At 33.2% G+C, this 25,574-nt stretch overlaps 4 protein-coding genes across 5 annotated transcripts; 1 reads left to right on the top strand and 3 right to left on the bottom strand.

Moving 5' to 3' along the window:
* Window positions 1–949: 949 nt before the first annotated feature.
* Window positions 950–3,308, bottom strand: LOC125608209. The gene is made up of 4 exons (XM_048778185.1): window positions 2,603–3,308; window positions 2,240–2,485; window positions 2,119–2,185; window positions 950–1,628 (listed from the first exon to the last, which is right to left on the bottom strand). Exons 1-4 carry the CDS (start codon window positions 3,306–3,308, stop codon window positions 950–952), a joined length of 1,698 nt encoding a protein of 565 aa, XP_048634142.1.
* Window positions 3,309–5,398: 2,090 nt separating this feature from the next.
* Window positions 5,399–8,487, top strand: LOC106449970 (protein CLAVATA 3). The gene is made up of 3 exons (XM_048777789.1): window positions 5,399–5,518; window positions 5,611–5,657; window positions 5,822–8,487. Exons 1-3 carry the CDS (start codon window positions 5,455–5,457, stop codon window positions 5,993–5,995), a joined length of 285 nt encoding a protein of 94 aa, XP_048633746.1. The 5' UTR covers window positions 5,399–5,454; the 3' UTR covers window positions 5,996–8,487.
* Window positions 8,488–10,146: 1,659 nt separating this feature from the next.
* On the bottom strand, window positions 10,147–14,490 carry LOC106448662 (aluminum-activated malate transporter 7-like). Its single transcript, XM_013890520.3, has 6 exons — window positions 13,700–14,490; window positions 13,317–13,457; window positions 12,714–12,986; window positions 12,056–12,177; window positions 11,821–11,964; window positions 10,147–11,254 (listed from the first exon to the last, which is right to left on the bottom strand). Exons 1-6 carry the CDS (start codon window positions 13,899–13,901, stop codon window positions 10,658–10,660), a joined length of 1,479 nt encoding a protein of 492 aa, XP_013745974.2. The 5' UTR covers window positions 13,902–14,490; the 3' UTR covers window positions 10,147–10,657.
* A 6,321-nt stretch (window positions 14,491–20,811) lies between these two features.
* LOC106446760 (transcription factor LHW-like) lies at window positions 20,812–24,584 on the bottom strand. 2 transcript variants are annotated; one of them, XM_022718207.2, is made up of 8 exons: window positions 24,205–24,584; window positions 23,927–24,070; window positions 23,316–23,607; window positions 22,094–23,050; window positions 21,910–22,011; window positions 21,699–21,830; window positions 21,309–21,434; window positions 20,812–21,230 (listed from the first exon to the last, which is right to left on the bottom strand). In XM_022718207.2, the coding sequence occupies exons 2-8, from the start codon at window positions 24,019–24,021 to the stop codon at window positions 21,069–21,071; spliced, it is 1,866 nt and encodes a 621-aa protein (XP_022573928.2). In that variant the 5' UTR covers window positions 24,022–24,070; window positions 24,205–24,584; the 3' UTR covers window positions 20,812–21,068. The 2 variants fall into 2 exon arrangements, with proteins under 2 accessions (XP_022573928.2, XP_013744002.2); XM_013888548.3 differs by having other exon boundaries at window positions 24,169–24,531.
* Window positions 24,585–25,574: the final 990 nt, after the last annotated feature.

The following is a 25,574-nucleotide window of genomic DNA, read 5'->3' as shown; positions in this document are numbered from 1 at the left end:
TAATTAATTCCCGCTTGAGAAAAAACGTAGTGGCGGGATAAAAAACAGACATTATTTTCACATATTTTCACTAATACATGCATGTGACCGAAGTCACTCAGATTGTTACCCACCAAATTTTCTCATAAATTTATGCTAACAACTCTATTGGCTAAATGATGCATATATGTGCAAGACGCATTCATGATTTATATTTTCATATTATATTTAATTTTTTAGTCATAAATTTATGCTAACAATTAACTTTTGTACTTTATAAGCTGTAAATATATTTATGCATGTAGGTACAGATGCAACAGAGAATAGAGGAATGACAATATATAATTGGCAAAAAAATCATACAAGACTCGATCATGCCACAAAGACGCCAGCAAGCTTTTGTATAGAATAGAGCCTTCTCAAAAATCCACATGTCACTTAAATTTCTAAGTTAGTTACAGCAAGTGAAATTAGATTTTGATTGATACAGGCCAAATATTATTTTTAAAGTAATACCAACTAGTTGTAGCCTCGAAACAATAATTTGATCCATGCCCCTAGAAAGAAAGAAGTGATCCATGTGTACTTTTGTTATTGTCTCCAGCCACTACAATGCCTTTTGAATCGTACGCTTCAAATTAATTTCTGAAGATAGAATAGATATTCAGAACTCAGTACAGCTTCAAATGCACTTGAAACATTCTGATGACTAAAGATTATACTGACCTGTAAGGACTTGAGTCAAGAGTCAAACATATACTCTTTAGATGTGAGAAATCAAGTAGATGTCTAGAGCTGTAACGATATAGAAACACAATCAATTTCTGAACAAGCTTATGCAAAATCTAAAAGACAAAGGACATGCAGTTGTCACGAATCATGCATGTGTAAACAAAAGAAAAAAACCCGTAAGGATCGAACCTGAATTATGGAAGCTCAAAGTTGAGTTGTTCACGAAAGAAAGGAAAATTTAATCTTGATCAGATTCATCATTCAACTGTTCTGAGCCATTTGGATCACCCATATCATATACGTCTCTCGGCTGCATATGAATTGCAATATTCCAATCTAATTCAGATGGATCTTTAACGTAGTAAACCATTTTTGCTTGAGACGCCAATATATATGGTTCATCCTCTGCATTGTCCCCAGTGTGTAACAAGCGTGAAAAATTTACCATATGATGACCATATGTATCTGTTTTGTATCCTCGTTCCGTACGAGTGTCCGCCCACGTACACTTGAATAATACAACTTTGAAAACTTCATAGTAGTTGAGCTCCATAACTTCGGTAAGGTTGCCATAGTATGGAACAATTCCTGTTCTTGGGTTAGGATCACGAGAACTAGCATAGCTCATAGTCTCAGCAGCCACATAAACACCACTATTTTGTGTTTTCAAATTAGCTTCTCTTTCCGCTGTACGGAACTTGCAACCATTGATATTATAAGCTGTATACTTCAAAACTTTATCAGATGGACCCAAAGCTAAACACCGTATATCATCAGTTATCCCATCTAACTCATTTGACTCTACTTTCTGTTTGAGCCAGTTTGCAATATTAAGATGCATTTCTCGATCAATGTCAATAGCACGATGCCTATTGCTTTGATGAGTCTGTTTCGTCAACAACTCATTTTTATATTTCCTAAACAATCAAGTAACATAACAAGTATATTAGTAAACTTTAATGAAACATAATTGAACTATTTATTCTTGAAAGAGATAAACTTACTCTCGTAATGGATCAAGTAGTTGACAGTTGATCAATATATGTCGATGTGCTTGTTGTCTCTCAACATGACTAAGAGAATAAACTTGACCTGCTCCAACAAATCTTCCATGGTTTGGAAAAATAAGTAGAAGTTCTGAGTGTGGTCTAATGTTAGTATCAGCTAAAGGCTGATCATCAACGCGGCCAGTCCGAGTGAATCGTGTCTCTATATCATTGAGATACATTGAACAAAATGTTATACACTCATCAGCTAAATACTGCTTACATATAGATCCTTCTGGCTTAGCACGATTCCGAACATATGATTTAAAATATCCTAGAGTCCTGTAGGTAATTGAATCAAGTAAGGTTTCAAATGTGTGTATATATATTTATATATAAAAATTAATTAATCAAAACGCACCTTTCAATCGGATACATCCAACGAAATGGAACTGGTCCACCAAGTTTTGCCTCTTCTGTGAGATGTACTATTAAATGTACCATCACTGTAAAAAAAGATGGAGGAAAAAACATCTCCATACGGCATAAAGTCACCACAATACGATCTTGTAATCTATCAAGCTCATTGATATCAAGAACTTTTGCAGATATATCTCTAAAAAACTGACAGATCTCGACAATGGCTGATGTCACATCTGTTGCCAGCAGATTTCGAACTGCGACTGAAAATAAATCTCTCATTATCACGTGACAATCATGGCTTTTTAAGCCTGCTAGCTTTCGACCACTAACATCAGCACAACTTGATATGTTTGAAGCATAACCATCTGGAAGTTTTACATTTTTTAAGACACTTAAAAAAGTATCTTTTCCATGATTGTTCAGAGAAAAACACGCAGCTTGATACTTGTCATTATGATCAGGCCACAAGTCAGAACGTATACCCATCTCACGAAGATCTTTTCTAGCATTCAGATTATCTTTAGATTTATTTTTGTCATCCAACAATGTGTAGGCTAGATTGTCAAACACATTCTTCTCTATGTGCATGACATCCAAATTATGTCGCAACATTGTAACTTCCCAATAGGGCAGCTCGAAAAATATACTTCTTTTCTTCCACTGTTGAGTACTAGATCTTCCAGCATCACTTCGATCCCTCTTTCTTCCAACACCAACTAAACTATTCTTCTTACCAAGGGTAACATCAACTTGTTGTAGTTGTTGAACAATTGTAGAGCCTGTCAGTGTGGCTGGTGGATGCCTAGTTTCTGTTTTCCCATCAAAATGTGCAGTGATCTGACGAAAACCATGATCTGGAGGAAGAAATCGGCGATGACCGATAAAACAATTTTTTTTTCCGTGGCGTAAACGTTGTCCGATTCCATCATAATTACAGCTTGGACATGCTGATGCTGTATATGTATTCCAACCCGACAAATTTCCAAGACCAGGAAAATCACTAATTGTCCACATAAGAGCTGCTCTCATGTTAAAAGTTTGCTTTGTCGAAGAATCTAACGTTTCAATCCCATCAAACCATAACTCCTTCAACTCTTTGATAAGTGGCTGCAAGTAGACATCAATATCATTACCAGGCATGTGTTTTCCGGGGATAACCATAGAGAGGATCATTGATGTCTGCTTCATTGACATCCACGGTGGAAAATTATAAGGAAATAATATCACCGGAAGTTGATGGTCTGTCTGCGCCCATAGGTTGACTGGTCGTTTCATTTTCATATTCACCAGGCATATTCACACTAATATCAGGAAAAATGTCATCTAAAAGATTCAAAGTTGAATCCAATTCAGACTCATTAACATCAGACGGTAGTCTTGTATTTCCTGTGACACACACTTCCTCTCCATGTAGTATCCAACTTGTGTAAGAGCTTAAAAACCCATAGCACATCAAGTCACCTTCGATATCATCTTTTGACAAAGATTTGGTTAGAAGACAACGGTTACATGGACATTTCATCATGTTTGCATTTGATCTAGTAAATGCAAAATCCAGAAAACGTTTCACCCCTAATCTGTAGTCTTGGGATAATCGTGGTTTATTTATCCACGACTTGTCCATTAAAACCTGAAAATTTTATTTAGCACATTTATAAGTTTTAGAATTTACAAATTTGACTTTAAATTCCTAAATGTTTCAAATCAATCGGTTTATAAATAGAACAATGAAAACAGTTATAATAATTGATTTAGTTTTAAAAACCTTATAAATTTGAATAATACGTTTGCTGGAAATCTTCTTAGCGTTTTGACTTTTTTTTGTATACTGAAAATGTGTCGCTTTATTATAAATTTGGATAAGTTTTATTAGTTTTTCTTTTTAATTTTGTGTCTCTCTTTATTGTTTCAGTGATAATGATGAAATGAAACAACAATTGTCCTCACTAACCTCCAATAAAAAGAAGTGAAAGTCTTGGTTGTGAAAGCTTTTTTTTGTAGTGAAGAAATGTTTCGAACCTTGACCCTTACTGTGTTTCCTTTGACGTAGCAATTTCTTTTCTCAAATCCAGTTATGATAATGGCCTAGAAATCTGACAAATAAATGAAAGCAACTCACAACATCAATACTCTTGAAAATCTCGTAGATGACAAAACATTAAACATTAACCCTTATGAAACTTACTGAACCCTTCGTAGTCTCTTCCTCTAGGATATCTCTGGAAAAGCGTAAGATTCCTTTTTGCATAAACAAGCTACAGGTACGTGATTAAAGTCTATCAATTTCCACCTTCTCTTCTTTCTAGGTCACGTTCAATATCTCAGTTCTTATGGAATACAAATTTTGAATTATGATCAAATAACTAATTGTGTTTCTAAAAGTGAAAGTCAACATCAACCAATATACAAAACAGATTCCTTCTTTTTCGACATATATATCTGATGCCAATCTAAACTAACTTTTCAGAAATGAGAACTACAACTTTTATATACATTTTTATTTGGATAGTGAAATTAACGATATTTGACATTAACAATGAGGTGGGCACCACTAACTTAGTGTTTGGACAAGGAAATTTATCATTGATATATTCAACGGTCAAAGCAACATGGCCTCCTAGTTCTATATATTATTTAATTATTAAAAACATAATTATGAATCTTTAAGGTACCACAGTTACGTTTGAATGTGAAAATATAATTTTAGGAAGAGAATCATTAATATAGTTTTTGTTAGAATCACTTGTTACTGATGTAAATTTTGTATTATTTTTGTAATTGATGTTAACTAAAAAAGAAATACATCAATTAGTTAATCGATTTAAATTTATATAATTATATCACTTTTGTTTAACTGATTCTAATTTATAGAAATTATATCACTTAATTCAATTGATGCCAAATTTATTAATACCAACATCATTTATTGTAACTGATGCTAAATTATGTATTTTTTACCTCATTTATAAATAAGTAATGTAAAATAAGATCACTTAGTTTTGTGATACAAATTAAGTGATACAATTCAACACTTATTTTGTAGTGAAAGGTAAGTGTTCTATATTCCGGACATACGATTGTAAAGTCTAAAAACAAGTTCACGCGCCCTCTCTCATGTTCATGTATAATTTTATGCTCATTGATGCAGTCGATTAATGAATATTTCGGTAATATTATATCATATATGTATATTACAATAGCAACCAATAAAATAAAAAAAGATACCCCCTTCCTCCTCCTTGCAGCCTATAAATGATTGCCCCCCCTTCTCTTATCTCATTACCAGAGTAAAGAACAACTTCTATCTTTTATATACTCTATCTCTCTCTACAAAATGGATTCGAGGACTCTGGTGCTACTGCTGCTCTTTTGCCTCATGTTCCTGCATGATGCTTCTGGTGTCTTTCCCTTTCTCTCTCTTCTATATATATATATATATAAATATATCGCTCATGTTCACATATTCTTACAATTACAATGTTTTCTACAGATATCACTCACGCCAATGCCAATGTTCATGCACTTCCCATTCGCAAGGTTTGCTTCTCAACATTTACACACACACGCACATATATATATATATCATTTCTGTATTGTTATAAACACGTACGCGCACGCGGACATCTATCTCGTGTTTGGAATATACTACAGTGTGCATGTTTTTGCTATGATACATACTAAAATGGTGATTGATTTGGCAGATGATGGTAATGAAGAAGGATAATGAATGGGGAGGAGCAAATGGAATTGAAGAAGAGAAGGAGAAGGTTTTCGGGTTAAATGAAGAACTAAGGACTGTCCCTTCAGGACCTGACCCTTTGCACCATCATGTGAACCCCCCAAGAAAGCCACGAACCGACTCTCATATCCCTTAAACCTCCTTTTTTTTTCTATGTATTTCGTATTATAAATTAACTCTGCTGTTTAATCGGTTTCATGTTGAGGGATTTTCTGTTTTATCCCTCACTTTCCCTAAGGTTGTGATTATAGTTAATGTAAGATAAGCACCACTTTTGTTTCCCATGGATCTATTTAGGAACCCCATTTTGATGTATTGGCGACAAATTAAAAACTTCTTCAAGACAATATTATATGCCGTTGGGGAATGTATTAGTACTTTTGCGATTGTCAAGGCAGCTTATTAATGGAAATGACAGTAATAACTATATCAAAACATATAGTAATGATGATGATGAATTGATGATGTTGTGGGAAGTATAAATGGAATCGGCAGTGACAGGCAGTGTCAGTGTCAAAGATGACCATTTGTAGTCACAAGTTGTATCGAAGGCTACCGTTGTGGAGGAGTAACCATACGACACACATATGGTTTTAATAGTACGGAGTCTGAAAATATCGATATTGTGATGGCATAATAACTAACCTAGAGAGCTAATTATTATCCTTAGTGATACCAAATCTATATGATACGATATTATTGGTATAGAAGAGTAAAGTGACTGATACTTGAGATGTGACACTGGCGATTTCGCTCACGTCACCACTTTGCCCTCCTCAAAGATCGCTTACGGCTTTATCCATTCACTTTTCCGTATCTTTCAAATACAATTTAAATTGTATTTTTATTAAAATCGGTGTTATAAGAAAATTATCACTATTATTACAGGCTTTCCATGTTCTTATAATTGCTGGAAATAATACTAAAGTTATCGTCAATTTCGTTCTTTCCTCCAGTGTCATCCCAAAACTTGTTTTGGTGTAACGAGAATTTTCATACGTACTTTAAAATCAAGCAGATATATTTCCATATCCTTTTTTTGGTAACAGAAACAAGAAAATTAAAAAGAACGCACCAGGCAAAAAATTTCCATATGCTATTAAACAAGAAATAACTAATTTACATAACTGCAAACCAGTTATTTTTTTATTAATTTAAAATGCTACAAGAAAATAATATGAGTTTAAAATAACTAATTAAAGGGTATGACTGGTTTCTCTGCTACCACCCGCAAATACAGCTTTTGCGGTTGGTAGCGGTTGTTGGCATTTTGCAACAATCACTCAAATCGTTCTAAACCGTTTCAAATCGTTCTAAACCTCATAAATTCAAAAGCTGGTTCCAGTTAACGTATGTGGTTGCAGGAGGATAATTTTTTTTAAACACTATAAATACAAAAATAAAAATATTCAATAAAAAATTTAAATTAGAATTATAAAAAAAATGAAAAATATATCTATTATATTTTAATTAATATTATAAAATTTTAAAATAAAGATATTATCTATAATTTAAAAAAAATTAAAACTATAACTTTCTAAATATATTTTTATATTTATTATAATATTATGATTTTTGATATTTTGATATTTTTATAATTTTAGAAAATGTAAATATTATTAATTTATTATTTAACCGTTGTTGTATTTAGTAGTTAACTAATCATAGATATTCTGTAAATGCACTAATTTCTAACCGTATAACCAATCGTACAAATCTCTTAAAACTGCTAGAAACCGCGACCACCCGCATCCGCAAAATTTCGCAACATCAACCGCTGCGTTTGAACCAGCCAGGTCCTAAATGTGTCGAAACTTAATAATCCATTTTATCTATGGAGTGATTCTTGGGATTTAGCATATCTGATTTTGTCGTCCATTTTTTGATTCTTGGATAACGTCTTATCTGATTTTGGATTAGAGGCTGATTCATTCGGAAAACACAAAAAAAAATTGAAATCAAGCAATAAAAGGAAGAAACTTTATCGGAAATAAAACGATAACAAAAGAACAAAATTTTTGGGTGTGATTGAAAGGTCTAATAGAGTAAAATTTTACTCTAGATCAATATTTACTCTATATTGAGCTAAAATGTTACCAATCAAGTGGAATATAATTTTTTTTATTTACTCTATGTACTGTGCACAAATAGGAAAAGACACACTAAATATTGTTCTGAGTTATGTTAGAGATAAAATTTTATTCTGGATACTTTCTTCTTTCATTTTTCACTTTTTTCATTTTTTTCTGATTTTCACTCTTTCATTTACTCTCATTTCTTCTTATATTTACTAATCACACTCTTCATCTTTCCTCTAAACCACATCTGCTGTTATTTCATCAAGTACCTGTATGAAAGAATTGAGAGAAATGATATAGTCGTTACTACATTAAAAAAACATTGTTTCTAAAGGGTAGTTCGAATCTTGGTTGTGGTGAAAGGGTTTCCACTTTAAAAATTCAACCACTAGACCAAAGACGACTTTTCCATACATTATTGCATTTGTTTTAGGTTTTAACCATTGTTTTGTTTAGTTTAACGATTTTATTGATTAACAGAACCGGACTTGGAATAAACAGTTTTTTCAAGTGATAATATGAAGATGTTTCCTTCATTTAAAAATTCCGATTACTAGGTTCTTCAAGCTTAATGTAAGTGGGTAGCATTTTACAAAGAAATATTTGTTTAGACCGAGTTACAATATCGAAAACTTTATCCACATATATGTTATGACTCTGACTGAAAAGTATTATTAGCGATAATGTAGTGGAGTAAATATTGTTTCAGCTAAATTACTCTATTTTTTTATCCAAGTGAAAATCATTTTCCTCCCATTTCCTTTTTTTTTTTTTTTTGTCAACAGTTTCATTTCATACTCAACTCAAACTAGAGTATTTAAACAACAAAGTTTGGGTACTAAACCCTTTGCAAAGGCAACAGCTAAACAAATTGCTGTGCATAAATTAGAACAACAAGATAAAGGAGTGAAGAGAGTGACAAGGTTTTCAAAGATGAAGAAACCTGTGATCTCATTCAAATCCATCCCTAAGCGTAGGGCAAAACAGGGGACAATTGAGTCCGAAAGACACGGGAGACTTGAGAGTCCAATTGATGTTGCAGATGGAGAAGCTGAAGAGCCTAATAGCTGTGAGCAGGACCACCATAGCCAAGTAGACCAGTCTGATACAATAGAATCCATAGCCACAAAGACACAATTCCATGTAGCAGCCTCGCAATGAGGTAATAAAGTGGTACTACAAAGAGTAACTTCCTCATACAGAGGTAAAACGAACTTCACCCTGAAACTCCAAGGGTGTGTAACATCCTCAAAACGAGGGAAAGAGTCATTCCAGAACATCATAACATCTTGCGACAGCTTGAAGGAAAGAAAACTGGGTCCATCAACGTGTGACCAAGGTTTCCCTGTGAAAAAATGCTTTGGCTGAGACCTGCACATAACAGTAAAGAGATACCCTCCAAAAGCTTGCGCTAAGGTAATAAAAGCTGCCTTTAGAAAGCAATTCACCGTCAATATTTCATCCTTCAAAGCCCAGTCCTCAAGACTTTGAAAAGATGAGCAATGTAAGGAGATACACTTGCAATCAGCAGAGACAAAATTTATCAGCTTGGACACCAGGGAATAACGGAAGACGGAGTACCTCCCCGTAATGGTGAGAGTGCGGATAAGAGAAACTTCAGCCAGTGGAAGAAGCAGCAGAAGAGGCTGAGTGGATATCACATCCACGTCATAGCAGAGATCCCATGGCATAAAAGCTTCAGATTCTGGAGGGACCGGAGGAACTATCGGAAAGGCCCTGTTGAAATCCAGATCTTCATTCTGGTGGAGGAGCTTGTTGTGCGGCTGTCTTGGACTCCGTGCGGTGGAAGAGAGTTCTCTACTCGTGGATACACCAGGAGCAACACCACTCGTGGTACCCAACACCATGGTTGAGGCAGGGGATTCCAGATCTAAGACTTGAAGAACGAAGGTGAAGGTCGCATCTGGAGGGTTTGGCGGCTCTGGTGGCTCTGTGAGAATGAGAGATTCAAACGGTATCGGAGGAATCGTGAATGGTGGTGGATCTGGTGGAGGTCGTGACCGCAGCGGAGGAGGAGCTTTACCCTTTGAAGCCATGGAAGAGGAGACCGAGCTTCTTCAGGAGGAGGAAGACTGAGCGCCGGATTTGGATCGGAGGAGGGCCATCAAACGGAGGCGCCTAGGGACGCGGACCTTCCTTTAAGATTACTAGTTTGCAAAATTAGTTTCTAATAATCCACCCTCCCATTTCCTTTAAACACTGTTAAAAAAAAAGTAAAATACACATAATTTTACCTTAACTAAAATAAGAGTAAATACATTTACTCTGCTTTACTCTCTCTCTTCCAGTTTTATTTTTTCTCTCATTTCCACTTTTTTATTTTCCACCTATTTATTCTAATTTTCTCAGTCACAACCTATGTTTTGTTTTATATAGCGGGAAACTGATAAAAGCCGTTGATTGATTTCGAGACGAGTTTCGGAAGTAGAAAAGGCGAGAAACAAAACTTTGAATTATCTCCCTCTGGTGTTCTTTGTTAGTGTATATACTATTTTATTCTCACTAAGCTTAGCACACAACTCTTGACTGTTTTAAGCATTGTTCTTATTAGTAAATTTCTTTTTCATTGACATTTTTTTTCTTAGCTCAAAAGAATCCTTTATCGATAAATAATTCTTATGATTTAAGCAAACAATAATAATTCTTATGAATACATGAAAGATTATTGGGTTCAAAAAAAAAAACATGAAAGATTATCATTATCTACATTCTACAATTACACGAAGACTAGTATGACCACAAGAATCACAACTCGAATGTACATGTGCATCATCATCTTCATGTTTCTCATGTACACAATCTTCATGTTTTTCATGGATCAAAACCTTGTTCGAGCGATTACCCTTTTCTGATGTATTACCATTACAACAATCATCGTTAACAATTGTGACAACATGATCATCTTGGCCTTTGGTCGCCCAGCCACAAACAATGCTTTTGGAATTTGGTTTCTCGGCAAAAATAGGCGACTCAATCTTGTCCTTAAATCTTGCAGCAGATGCAAGTTCATGTAGAGATTCCAAGATATTCTCGGTCAGGTTAATGATATCAATGAGCAAAGAGATTGCTGTCAGAAGTGAGATTAATTCTTGTGACTCAACTTCTTTCAAGATGCCTGAATGAAGTAAGCTGGTGAGAGATTTGCAGGCAGACTGTGCGTTTCGGACATGAAGATCGGAAGAAGATGGTTTGATCATTTTAGTTAGCGAAACTGACATTTCTTTCATTGCTTTTCCTGATTCCAAACTCATTCTTCTCAACGGTTCTTCTAGTTTCTTTCTTATATCAATTGACACCTGAAAGTTTATAAACAAAACAATATCAGTTTGATAATCACGGGATAAAGAAAAAGGGTGGTATTTTTTAATCTGGGTTTTATGAATTTTATAAAAAATGAAACCATTTGTGATGCAGATTAGTGTCTAAATTTCAATTTGATTTGCAGTCGGTCAAATATTGGTAAAAGATATTAAAAATGTAATAAAATAATTATAAATCTTCATTTTATCACTGTTTTAAATTTAAATATAACATAACTATAATAATTTAAAATTATATCTGTAAGTTATAATATAAAGTTTAATAGATTTTGGATTATTTGCTTAGATTATATATATTTAATCCGTTTTGGTTTGGATATTGTTTCGAGTTTTAGTAACTTAATCAATCAAAACCAATCAGTGTTTTAACAAAATTTTGGTAGTTAATTTGGGCCTAAGCATCTCGTTGTTTTTTCGAACCCTTAAAGAATACACCTTTTTATATAACTTACATTTCCTGAACTCTTTATTTCATAAGACGCTGATTCAAGAACATGTTTCTGATGAGTTCCAATTTTACGAAGATGTCGTGAAACAATTACCTGAATATCTGCATTTAGATATGAATTCAGGGCATCAATTCGATAAGCACATTGTCGGATTAATCCACCGATAATTAGATATTGTTTCCAAGGATGGCGGAATCGGAATTGGCCGTGACCAGGTTCCCATTTAGCAAAATTAGCCTATATAATAAAACGACAAACTTAATGATGAGTCTAGTTATAGTGGTAAGAAATGAAAGCAAGAAGGAAAAAATCAGGGATCACCACTCACCAAAGATTCTTCATTGCTTTTTGAGTTGAGAACACTTTTGTAGTTGTCAAAATCATTTTTGCGTTTGTCAACCTCTTTGGTGTCACCATCTTTTACCGTTTCACAATACTTGTCCCCAAATTCTGCCAATCTCCAACATTTATTTTTCTTGATGATGAAAATAACAATTCCTTGTATTTCATGTCATGTTATATGTGATGAAAATTACATGTCCTTGACTAACCTAATTTCCTAGCTTTACAAACTTTTCAAAATCATATATAAGAAAAACATTATAAATGTTTTTTTTTAAAACGCTATTTGAATAAATCTTTCCTCGTGTACTCTCACAAATTACCGAATTTCAAATGTACAAAACCATTTAGTTACATGCCATATCTTATAAAGTTACTCTTAAAAACCACCAAAAAATTGTAGAACCTAACACAGATAATTATAAGAAAATTGTAGTTCTTATAACTAAAGAATTTTAACAGACTATCTAACATATTCTTATTAGTCAACCACGAGCATACGGAAGCGGGTATGATAACTTGACACAATTCCCACGAAAAAGACTCGTGGCCAAGTGCAAAGTACCTAGCAAGTATCCAGTGTTCCAAACCAGCCTAAAAGAGTTATACTATTTTAATCAGAACAAATTACTTAGAGGATATACCTAGCAAAAAGAAGGAGAGTTTCTCAACGTTAGAGGCGAGGAGAGAATGCAGATCTTGGCCTGCCCAAACAGGGCAGACAAAGATAGAGATAAGGACACAACTGAGTCCTCCGATGATCACAGTGGAGATTCTCTTATGAGTCAACACGAGAACTTGTTCCTCTCTGAACCCCGACACTGATATCAACGCAAAGGTAAGTATGAATATCAAGAGACTGTAATCATATCTCGCCTTCACCCGCGGAAAAAACCGCACAAATGTTGACAAGGCCGCTGAAGAATCCAGCAAAAAAAAAACATTAGTCTGATTAAATGACTTAAGGTTGTGATTGTACAAATGTCAATTTTTGTCACATGTAAAGAAAAAAATATTCATTTTTAATAATCATATCTATATATAATCAAGTTTAGAAAATACTGCTGAAAAATATTTATGCTTCCCTTTATAATTAAGATGCAAATTTAGTTCAAAATGTTGCAGTTTAATTTGATTTTTAAAGTTCATCCAACTATGCTTATGTAAACGAGAAAAAAACGACAAAGTTATGTTTTAACCGTTATATTTTATACATGAAATAATTTATTGATATATATACAACTTACCTTGTATAAAGACGAAAATTGCGAGAAGAATGGGTTCTCCTGTTGAGCCAGACAAGCTCGCAAGGTGATGAGCTCCGATACCAAGTGCCCCCGCAAATAGTGTTGCCGCTACTCTGTTAAGTCCTTTCCCGAGCGTGGCCCCTACATATAAGTTCATTATAAAACTGAAACCAGCATGAAATATTTAACTATAACAAGTGATTGTTATCCAGACTTTATTTCCTGTTATGAGTTGCATGGCATGCATGCAATACATAGTAGTTGATCAGCCAATATTTTATTTCTAGGATGTTGAGGATCGTGGACAAAAAAAAGGATGTTGAGGATCATGAAGGATAAACCTCTAAACAACAAGATCTTAAGTTTAGAATGAGAAAACGGACCAACAGAGAATTCGAAGACGACAACAACGGTCATGACAGCCCACATTGCATTAACACCGAAGCTGTCGTAGAGAGGTTGGTAATAATAGAAGGAAGAGACCAAGGAAAGAACAAGACCCACTTTGAAAGAGTGAACAACTCTCCTGGGGTCTTCTTTTGCCACTCTCTTCCCTTCTCTGACGAGGTCTCTCACTTTTTCCATTTCTATCGATCTCTGTCTCAACTGATCCTTTTGTTATCAGTAGAAGAGAGATAGAATCTGAAAGAGGAGGCGTTTGTTGTGGGTTTATATCACATGTTATGTAGATATTCAAGCATATTTATAAGGAGAATGAAAAGGTATAATATGATGGATAGCTTATATAATGATAATAAATTATGAATATCATGGCTTTCGTAGACAACTTATCAAAACAATTAGCATTGGTTTTGTTGAAATAATAGATACTTTTCAAGTATTGATGAATATTAGCTTATAACTTTAATTTCTAATAGAAACATATTACTTGCTTTCCTAAAAACGAATAAAGGACCTGCCTTTTACCCAGTACTGCTTTTACCTAATAATAAATCTCGTCTCGTCTCATTTTGTTTTTATTTTATCAATTAAGAATTAACCCAATATTGAAGTGCATGATGGTAAATTTTAAATATAAATGAATGCTATTAAATTTTCTAGATTTCATGAAAAGTTCATCTCTCGTTCGTCTAAAGTTGAATGTGCGATGAAACAACATATGAATGCATAGTATTCACTGTTAGATTTTGTTCCATGTTAAACTATTGTAACTTCACATGGTTAGATTTTGTTCCCCAGTGTTTCAAAAAAAAAATGAAGATTTTGTTCCCCATATTAAACAATATTGTAAATTCACTCATGTGAATTCAGTTCTCGAATTTCAAGTATAGATTGAAATATAAATAGAGTTTAATCATATATATACATTATGCGGCTTGCAAAAAATCTAAACACATGTGTTAATAATCAATTTGAGATCATAAACCACGACAGTTGTTTGTAAATGAAGTATCTATGTACACACTTATCTGGATTAGGTTTACGTTACATACATTAAGATATTGTACAATCGTAGATGGCAATGGTACTCAATATCTTTACGCTAATTTGAGGCCTCTAATTTATTTCAGGTTTGATTTGCCTCAATGGGGTTAGCTCAACTTGCTGCCTCTAGTCCACCGAAAATGAGGAAAAGTAAGATCAACCTTTTATAAAATCAGTCGAGGCATCTTGAATATCTTAAGTTTGGACTATAGCTTTGTGAAACAACATTAACTTTCTTCTTATCCAATTCATTGCTATACAAGAAAGAGAAAACGTCACAGAGAGGATGACCACTAAATATCTTAATACAAGGATACTAATACTTAAACCCATATGGATCGGGTCATGGTATGTAGTAAAGTAGATGAGTTATGTTTGTAATAATAATAAAAAGTGGCCACATTCCAAAATGGTACTTATACCCAACTTCTTATCATATCGATTTGATATGTGATAATGGGATACAGAACTACAAGTTGCTCGTAAGAACTAGAAAGAGCGTCCAATTTCTACCCTATTTCTTATTAAACCACCTTTTGTTATAAATGAAAATAAATATTTTATAATATTATTTTTATTATTACTTATTTTAAGTTACATAATTATATTTTACCATAATAATATAATTTTAATATTTTGTAATTATATTATATATTTTATATTATTATTTTATTATTGAGCCATTATTAAATTAAATATAATTATTTCGTAAATGAAATACATATTCCCAACCGGTACACTAGTTGTATAAATCACTTAATATTTGAAATAGCAACTATGTGTTTCCGCAAACTTCCACATAACATCCATCGCGTTTATACCAATCAAACCTTTACTAATTATTTTCTCTAGAATTTGCCATTCTTCTAATGTTAAGGGTTCTTGGTTGCTTCTTCGTTCTTTGAAGCTCTATCCTGCACCATATATAGATATAAGTAGACCCTCTTTCTTACAATGCTATTGATCTCCAAACCAAAGACTCTTTTGAAGAATGTTTGAGAAAGAAACTCTTAAAAACTATCTCATTGCCTCTATCCATTTGTGGAGTCCTATATCTCTTGTCAACCGGCCCCACTAACTAATTGATGCATATGTTTTGCTGTGTGATTCAGACTGATAACAATATTAATCGTATCGTATGTTTTAAACTAAGAAAACGCTAATAGCTCACTTGGTTGTAAGGTAGGGAGTTCTTGTTCCTGAATTCACATCTTCGCTTAGGATTGATGTTTTACACTTTAATTAACATTTATTACCAAAGGTTGGTCTTTAGCAAAGTCGCAGGCCGGACGGTTGACGATGAGCCTAGCAGACCAAATATGGATTTATGATCCTTAATTTATATATATAAGTTATAAGGGAAAATTTCTTATATATTAAAAGAAAAACATTACCAACCTTTTAGCTATGAGACGTATCATTACCATAATGATTTATAGTCTTTACAATTTATGTTTAGTCTATCTAAATATATACTATGTTTTTCATTAAACTAAGCACACAATTAATTATTAATGTATAAAAACATTTTTTTTATTTTTTCCTTAAATAGCATCTACGAAATTAAGTAATGTGATTAACACATATATAAAAATTAATAATTTTAATAATAAATATTTGAATACAATTTGTGTATTATCAGTTTTGTTAATTTTATATTATTAAAATAAATTAAAAAATCATATTAAACATAAAATAAAATTTATATTTTTCATTATATGTTCTAATTTAAATTTTTTTAAATGATTATAAATTAATAAAACTATTAAAAATCTCATACTAAAATTTGGTTATAATTTATAAATGATTTATTTTTTAAAACATAAAAATACAAATGATAATAAAACCATATGAGTAGAAATCTTCATAATAAATAATCGTACTGAAAATATACTATATATCTATGTTAAAATAACTGAAATTTAGTTATATATCATATAAAATAGAGAAAAGTGATTGTTTGAATTTATTTACCATAAAATTATTTAGTTATATGCACCAATTTAATTATATATATAATAGTTATAGACTTATAATTATTTCATAATATATAAAATAATGCAAATAAATAATTATACGTAAATATATTTATATATATATGATACTAAAAATAAAAAACTCTGCAAAATCGTTTTTATTTTTCAATGTCTAGTTTGCAGTCTGACCACATTTGAGCGGAAATTATTATAAATCGTAAGAACAGCACATTTTTGTTACATATATGTTTAGTTAATTATAACCCATAAATTATTAATAAAATTTAATAATATCGTACGATTTTAAAATACTACGTAAACACACATTTAAAATATTTATGTACAGATGAATCGTAATACGTCTCCAACAATATATAAAGTAGAATAATATATTCTGATATGTCTTTTTGTCAAATATGTATGTCTGATCTTGATTCAAGCATAAAAAGAGAGGAAAACAAAAATATCAGGTTCCATAATATATACAGTTTCGAAAAAAGGTTACATAGTATATGAAGATACTGTACAAACAAGGATGGGCCATGGTAACCAATATCTTTAGGTTAATTTGAGGCCTATCTTTCAGGTTTCATTTGCCTCACTGGGTTAGCACAACTTGTTGCAGCCTCTACTCTGTACCAAAAATTAGAAAAAGTAAGATCAACCTTTTGAAAAATCAATCGAGGAATCTTAATATCTTAAAATTTGGACTATAGCTTAGTGAAATAAGCCTCATTAACTTTCTTCTTATCAAATTCATTGCTATACAAGAAAGAGAAAAGGTCGCAGGGAGGAGGGCCACTAAATATCTTAATACAAGGACAATAATACTTAAAACTCCATATGGATTACATGTATTAAAAGTAGATGAGTTATCTTTGAATAAAATCAAAAGGTACAAGTAGCAACATTCTAAAATTGAACTTATACCCAACTTCTTGACAAATCGATTTGATATTTGATAATGGGATACAGAACCACAAGTTGTTCCCAAAACCTAAGAAGAGGACGCAATTTATGCCCTAGATCTTATTAAACCACCTTTCGTTAATTCATGAATAAAACAAATCTTTATAGTACTTTTTATCAACTAATCTTTGCACCAAAGTTAAGCAAAAAATAAATAAATCTTTATACTTCATTTTTTAATTTCAAACAAAGACTGGAGATTTTATCCTTTATAACATATCAAGAATCGTTTATAAAAGATAACAAAATAATTCATTAACTTAACAGCAAAATGTCATGGACTTTAACTTGGTTTCATGATTGTAGGAAGTGGCGCAATAGGATGACAAGGAAAATGCAAGCGCTGAGTCACCGCACTCACTAAGAAGGAATCAAACTCCACTTTGTATAGTATCATTTTTCTTCCTCTTTGAGAAGTAGAGTCTTTGATGAGTTTCGCCCTAAAATCAGACACTATAATTCTGAATTTATTTTTAATGTTTTTTCCTACAGTTGAGTTGCATCTCAATGACCAAATAAAAACTTTCTGAGTGCAATTTTAACGGTGGATATAATCAGGTGATTTGATGTAACGCCGCATGCGGTTAATAGGTTTTCATATCTGCTCACTAGGTACATGAGTTTCATCCTATGTGACAGCGTTGAGCTAAGTTTGCAGGTTCAAAAAATTTGTTTACTAATAATTAATGTAATTACTACATGATTTTATTGTTTGTTTGGTCTCTCACTCACATGATATCATAAATCACTTCCCACATGTTATTTATTATTTTATTACTCCATTTGAAACATACTTCACCGTTGAATTCTTTCTAGATAAATTGTCGAAAATATAAATATAAGTTGATGATATATATAGTCAAATTAGTTATTTTAAACTTTTATATACACCACAATTATCAAAAATTAGGATGTTACAATCATCCCCATCCCCGTTTACAGGGCCAAAAATCCTAAATATGCACTAGGACCGCCTCTTGGTTTAAGCCGGCACAACAAACCGCTCCGATACTACTTATACCTCGACTGCCCACAGTTAATAAATCTTTAACCTATTCACTCGCCCGTGGATCCCATCTTGTGTTTGGTGCGTTAATCTTTGGATACCCCTGAAGACTTGTTTACTGACAATCATAAGTTTTCTACTAAAGCATCGCAAATTTGATCTCTTATAGTAAGTTAGAACTTGTAACGTTTACAGTGTGTTATGAACTGGTTCCAACTTTCTTGGCGTATTCCAACAAATTAGAAAACCATGTTGACTGAGATTGCTTAAGAAAAGTTATTATTCCATTTAGGGTTCTCTCACGTGTTAAGAATCATTTTCTAGTTCTGTCTTTAAATTACTTTAGCCTTACACGCTTAAATATTCAATTCTTATTGTATTTACTGATCAAACTAAACTTGATAATTAATGAATCACCATTTCTAAAATAGTGATGAACATATGCACCTTCACAATGAATAAAGTGAAGACATTGTCCAACACTTTCTAGAGCGAGTGACTCCGATGCCACACTAGAACGTTTTTAGTTTACTCCACGATCCCTTCGCTCTCGACTAATTACTTTTGTGGTTTCATCCCTTGTTCGACAAACGTTTGCTACAAAGAAAAATGTTGAGACTTGTCAACTAACCCTAAAGATTACAATTAATTATTTTATTTCTTGTTTTTTGTCCTCTTTACTTGGAGGATGTACGTATACTAAAAAGGTTTACCAGGTCATTCTTTAATTTCAATAAGCCTCCAGAAAATAGAAATGCACTTATATGATCGACGTCATAACCAAACCATAGTTGTAGAACTACTATGTTGTTCACATCTACTATATTCATTTTAGGTGTTCTAAATGGCCTGCAACTTTGAGACATATCCTTCAGTTACTTATAGATCACTAGTTTTCTTTCAACAAAAGTAATTATGAAGATGTTTTAGAAGGTATTCATAAATAAAAAAGGTATTGAACACAACCAGCCTGAACACAACATGCATGCGAGTCCAAAAATATTGTCTCGTATTCGATATCTCAAACACGATATATGTTTTTTTTTGTCACTAGATATATAAAGAGGCGTTTTTTAAGTTAACATTTAAGTATCTATGATTTTACCAATTAAACAATGTACATGAATCATTTTTAAAATACGCGCGAGATAATTTTACAGTGTTTTTAACTTTGTTGCTATTTTATTCAATTGATGGTTATGTTTTACAACTGAAAAGGGTCTACCTATTTTAAAGATTATATATCTCTGGCTAGCATGTCTGTTGATAAAGTATTGGGAGCATATTTCAAAAGTGAGAAAGAAATTGAAGGGCTCAAAAAATATAATGAAAATTTGTGAATCATAATGTCCTGTCGATTATCCCATCAATAATCTGTTGAGTGGAGAGAAGGCTAAAAGCAAGAGCAAAATAGTTCATGCACCTTTTGCAGCAAACTTTAGGTACCTTAAAAGGGTAAAAGCAGAAAGCAAAAACATATTGTAATAAAGAAACACAGTTTCAATTGTATTTGAGCTTAACTAGACTAATTTTGATCCACAAATGTGTATGTACTCAATAATATATTTAAAAATGTAAAATTAGGAATGGATTAAGACATCCATCACAGATTAGTGAAAAACGGTCTTGAGGTTCAATAAACTACTTATGATCCACAAATGCGTATGAACTCGAAAGATTTTGGAGAATGTAAATTAGGAATGGAGTAAGACATCCATCACATATTAGTGAAACACCAAGTACTTTAATTATAAGGCTGCTAATTAAAGTATTGTAACTACCAATATTAGCTTTTTCTCCCAACCTCACATTGTGTTTACAAAGACTGAATTTCATTGAAAGTAGAGCCACTGTTTTTTTTTTAATATCAAGCTAATAATATACATAATAGTTATTAATCAAAGTAGCATAAAAGGTTACAAACTACATGTGAGCTTGTGTACTTATAAAGCTGTTGATGGACCGGTTCTTTTTCCGGTCTTGAAATTTGCGAAATCGTTCGACGACTTATACCGGTAACTGCAAAAGTGTAGCTAACTATTGGTAGATGCTATTCACTAGAAAATTAACTAAAATTTACTTCCCAAAACATGATTAATTCAGTAAATCATACTCCAGATGATTAAAAGTTAAAAAAAAATCCACACAAATGAGATTCAATACAGAAAATCAAATTTGCAAAAGTCCCAAGAGATCGGGAAAAAGAAAAGCAAATGTACAAAAAAAAAGTATTTTCTTAATACTTGAAAATAACCAGCTGTGTTTTCAGACCGACTTTAATTAGTCATAGCGAGCCTAAATTGTGAATTCAGCTTAACCGAACCCGATTTAACACCGGTACGGTCAATGATTGTGTTACATTGAACAGCCACCAGTAACCGGTAAGGTGTTGGTAAATGGGATTGTAGCTTTGATGCCATCCAACATAGTCTCAGAGATTCCTCCACTCTTCATCGTCTGCTCCAAAATATTCACTAGCTGCATGAATATCTCCATCCTCGTCACATCTCGACTCGCCTATAAATGTCCACAACATCATTTCTGAATCTATCAACACTATCAAACTAAACTAACTTTTAACTAGTGATGATATACCTCAACAGTGAAGCGAGCCCAAATCTTGTTAATTCGAGTTTCAATAACACCCTTCAAGATCGTCATGCCTAAGCTTCTGATCCAATCAGCGATTTCTAAAAAGAATCCTCGTTGCTCGCATAACATCTGCAACAAACACACCCCAAAAGTAAAGACAACTTGCACACATAGAAAGTGCCTTCATAATGGTGAGTTATGAAAATTCAAAATATTAAATATATAAAAAAAAAATTAAAAACTATTTGTAATAGTTATAATGATTTAAAAAACAAAAATAATTAAAAATAAATCCAGTTTTATCCACTCAATCCGGATATACACCCAGTTCACGGTTTAACCCGGTCGGACCACCGGTTCGTTTCGGGTTTAAAGCACTGAGGAAAACGTTACCTCAACTTGGAAAATGCGAGGAGGGTTAAGATCCTCTACTACAATAGGACACCTTAGAGACTTTGACCCTACTTCAAAAGCCCATGTTGCTCCTCCTCCTCCTCCTTCAAGCGCACCTTCCTCTTTCATTATCTTTCATAAACACAAGAAGAAATGTCTGAACAAGAATCTTAAGAGAAGACACAGACATAAGACTATTCGTGGTGTTCACCTTGGATTCCCCAGTGTGTTTCACCTTATCGGCATGCTTAGAGACGTTTTGCAAGAAGAGCATGTGTTTGATTGTACGTTCAAGGAGCGCATCTATGCTACACTGTTAAACAAAATAAAAAATACTATTTCTTAGTAATGTATCTTTCTTAAGTGACTGTTTAAGTATGTGACGTGTCACTTACTTTTGCACCGTTGGGTATGATTTCACGCAACTCCTTGACACGGTCTTGGATCATCTGCCGATCTTTAGGCCTCGGTCTTGGATTCTCTCCCGGTTTAAGCCTTTTACGGTTATTAGCCGGTTTAGTAGTTTCATTCTTGTTCATCATCCTTGGACTCTCCTCACGCTTTAAGCTGTGAGCTTGTTCAACCCAAGAACTGATCTGAGACCCGTAAACCGATGATGTCCCCACATGATGCGTCCCTTGTTTCTTCTCATACAAGCCTTGAGGGCTACTGTGAGATGGAGTTGTAACCGAAGAGGTTTTGCAGGACTCAGAAGTTTCATCTGAGATCTGCTTTGTGGAGGAGCAAGCACCTGAGACCACAGCGTCTAACAGATGATCTGCTCCCGAAAGCTCATAACCAAACTCAGAATCTTGAATGATCCTAAAGTCAGACAACTCCCTTCTCATCTCTGAAACGCCCCAGCTGTTGTTTTCACAACCACCTTTGTTCTTCTTATTATCATCCAAACCCAACATATCAAACAAGTCGTCGCTTCGTTTAGAGCCAGAGTCTTGTTGCTCTGATGCATCCACATTATACATACAAGAGAAGTTTTGATTCAGCCACGCGTCAGGATTTGAAGGTGGCGGCACAGGTACTACTGCTACTTCCTCTGCTGCTAGATAACCCGTTATGTTTTGTTCATCCACATAATTAAATGGTTCATCGTTTCGACGACAATCTGATGAGCCAGTAGAGTTGAAATGTGGTTTGCTAGTCTCAGCTACGAAAGCTGAAGACTGGAGGATCTTGTGCCCTTGGGATGGCATTAGCCCGGAGACGGGAACTCCAATAAAATCAGCAGCAGGTTCGTATGCTGTGTAGTTTTCAGATAAGAGAGCTCCTGGGACACATCCAAGCTGCAGGATGAGACCCTTCACGTCATTCACAAACCCCAAATTCTCCATGATCTGAACATATACAAAAATCAAGAATCTCATTAATAGCAAATAACACTAAAACTCGAGAGAACTCAACTTATGTGCCTTATAGAGGATTATTGTTTAGGTGGACGACTAGACCAATTTTTTAAATGCCTAAACCGATTATTTATCGGTTTAGGAAAATCGTTTCGCTTATACCCGATTTGCGTTGCTGCCTAGTGCGCCGCCTAGACCGATTTTAAGAACACTATTAAAACATGTGAAGAAAAAAATGTTAACTGCGGAAACTTACAGGAAGAGAAGAACCGAGTTGAACAACACCATGAGGAACAACTGGGAAGACTGCAACGGTCTGAATACCAGCGGAGAATTGGAGAAGCATCTCGTTTATAACCTCAGGTGGATGGACATCGCGGTTGAAAGTGTTGGCTAGAAGCCATTGATGATGTCCAGTGAATGCAGCTCGGCCAACTAACCCTTCTCCTACCAAAATGATTCGATTGTTCAACATCATTCTGTTTGTAAGCAACTGAACATTCTCATTCGACGCGGTTTCGTTGTAGCATTCCTCCCAAATCAACAAGCTGATACCAAAAAAATATAAGAAAAGGAAAAGGAATTAACACATCCAAACAGATAAGGACAATATTGATTTAGTTACTACTATTACACAACAGGACAAGAAACAAATCTAAAGTCATGAAGTTGAAACTGTTGGACAGTTCATAAACAAATAAAAGACCAAAGACAAAGATATGGTTTTTGACTAGAACCAAGAACAAATCTAAAAAGATTCTTTTAGACAAGCGAGATCAGACCAAACACAAAACCCCAAGAAATCAAATAGTTCCCGGTCGTCCTCGAGATCTGAGTTCCAAACTTTGAAAGATGTAAACTTATTACCTTGAATTTTGGCAGCCAATTTTCCAGAAAACAGCATAAGACCATTGATTATTAACGCAAATAGAACTCAACGCTTCTCTTAGCAGAACACCCATAGCTTCCTTCTCTCTCTCACTTTCTCAACTTTAAAGAACGATCTTCAAACTGCCCAGAAAATAAATAAAAAACAAAACTTTAAACTGTAAATAAATAAAAAAAAAAAGAAACTTTTAAACGAATCTAGAGAAAGAACACATGATTACATTCGATTGAAAATGGGATGAACAAAAGAGACTAACTTCCACGGCAAGATCCTCGTCCAGCTTGTTTTGTTCTAAGTCCTCCACTTTGCTTCCTCTCAGGATCTAAGCTACTAGCGATCATACTCCCACATGCCATTTTCTGGTAAACAAAGAAAATAAAAGAAAAGAAAAGAAAAGAAAAACTTCTTCTTCTTCACAATATACTCCAAGCTTCGAGCTTTAGGATTCCAGTGATTCCAGCCATTGGTTCAGCTTCAAGAATTAAAAGAGAGTTTAAAGTCTTTGATGTGTGAAAGAACACAAATTCAGTGGAGTTGTTTTTCTTTTGCTGCTTTATTGCTTCTTCTGTGAAGGTTAAAAATATAAATTGAAAATGGGAGGAAAATGTGTTATTAAGAAAAACAAAGAGGACGATGAATTCGAGAAAGGGTATAATGTTTTGTTAGTAATTACAGGATTGTGCCACTGAGTGGGGTAGTCGAAGTCTTTTGTCCTTTTGCGATGGTGGTAGACGAATTATTTAATTCATTTTTTTTATTTTTTGATAAGGTAAATCCTAAAAGTTTGTTTAAAAACAAAACAAAAAAAAGGAGATAAAGAAAAAAAGTGTACCTCTCAGAGAATTAAAAGGCGTATTTTCTTTTTAACTTTAATCAAAAGACGTTATTTTATTTTAATAACGGCAAAACCTTAGAATTTAGGACGGGGCTTGTACTTTGTGCACTTTGTATAATAGTTGGTTGGTTTAAAGAATAAAAGAGGATTTCGAAGAGAATTTTTCTGTTATTGGTTCTCTCAGTACCGTACATGGCCAACAATGAACTTGACAAATTACGCAGGTATCCCATATGATTTTGACTACTTATCTCAACTATGCAATCTCTTAGAAACATCCATAGGGACAGTATCTCCGCATGAATCTATCACTAGTTTATTGATATTGAATTAAGGTTTTTCATTTTTTTGAAAAATGCAGTAAAAATTCTGTCAAATAAGAAACTTTGAAGAATTTAGTCATATAAAAATGAAAAAAAAATTGTTATCATAAGTAGACTATCATTTTCTAAAAATAAACTCAATAAAAAAACATTTGGATTATGGTTTAGTGATTATTGTTTAGGGTTTAATTTTGATGGGTGGAGTTGAATTTATAAACTTCTTTAAATGTTTTATAAATTATCTTATAAAAATTTAGGAACGTTTTTTTAATGGTTTTTCATTAATTAATTATCCTTGAAGGATAAATTTAAAAATACTACAAATTTACTGTAAAATTGAAATTTCCCTAAAAAAATTTTGATGAATTTTTCAAGTTTTTGGAAAAATTTTAACTCAATTTTGTTATAATTAATAAAATATTATGTTGAAAAACTGTTCAAAAGTTTTAACAGAGTTGAAAAAAAAAA

Source organism: Brassica napus, chromosome A4 (assembly GCF_020379485.1).
Source record: "Brassica napus cultivar Da-Ae chromosome A4, Da-Ae, whole genome shotgun sequence".
NCBI lineage: Eukaryota > Viridiplantae > Streptophyta > Magnoliopsida > Brassicales > Brassicaceae > Brassica > Brassica napus.
Note: the sequence above shows the minus strand (reverse complement) of the source record. Positions and strands in the feature narration are given on the sequence as shown.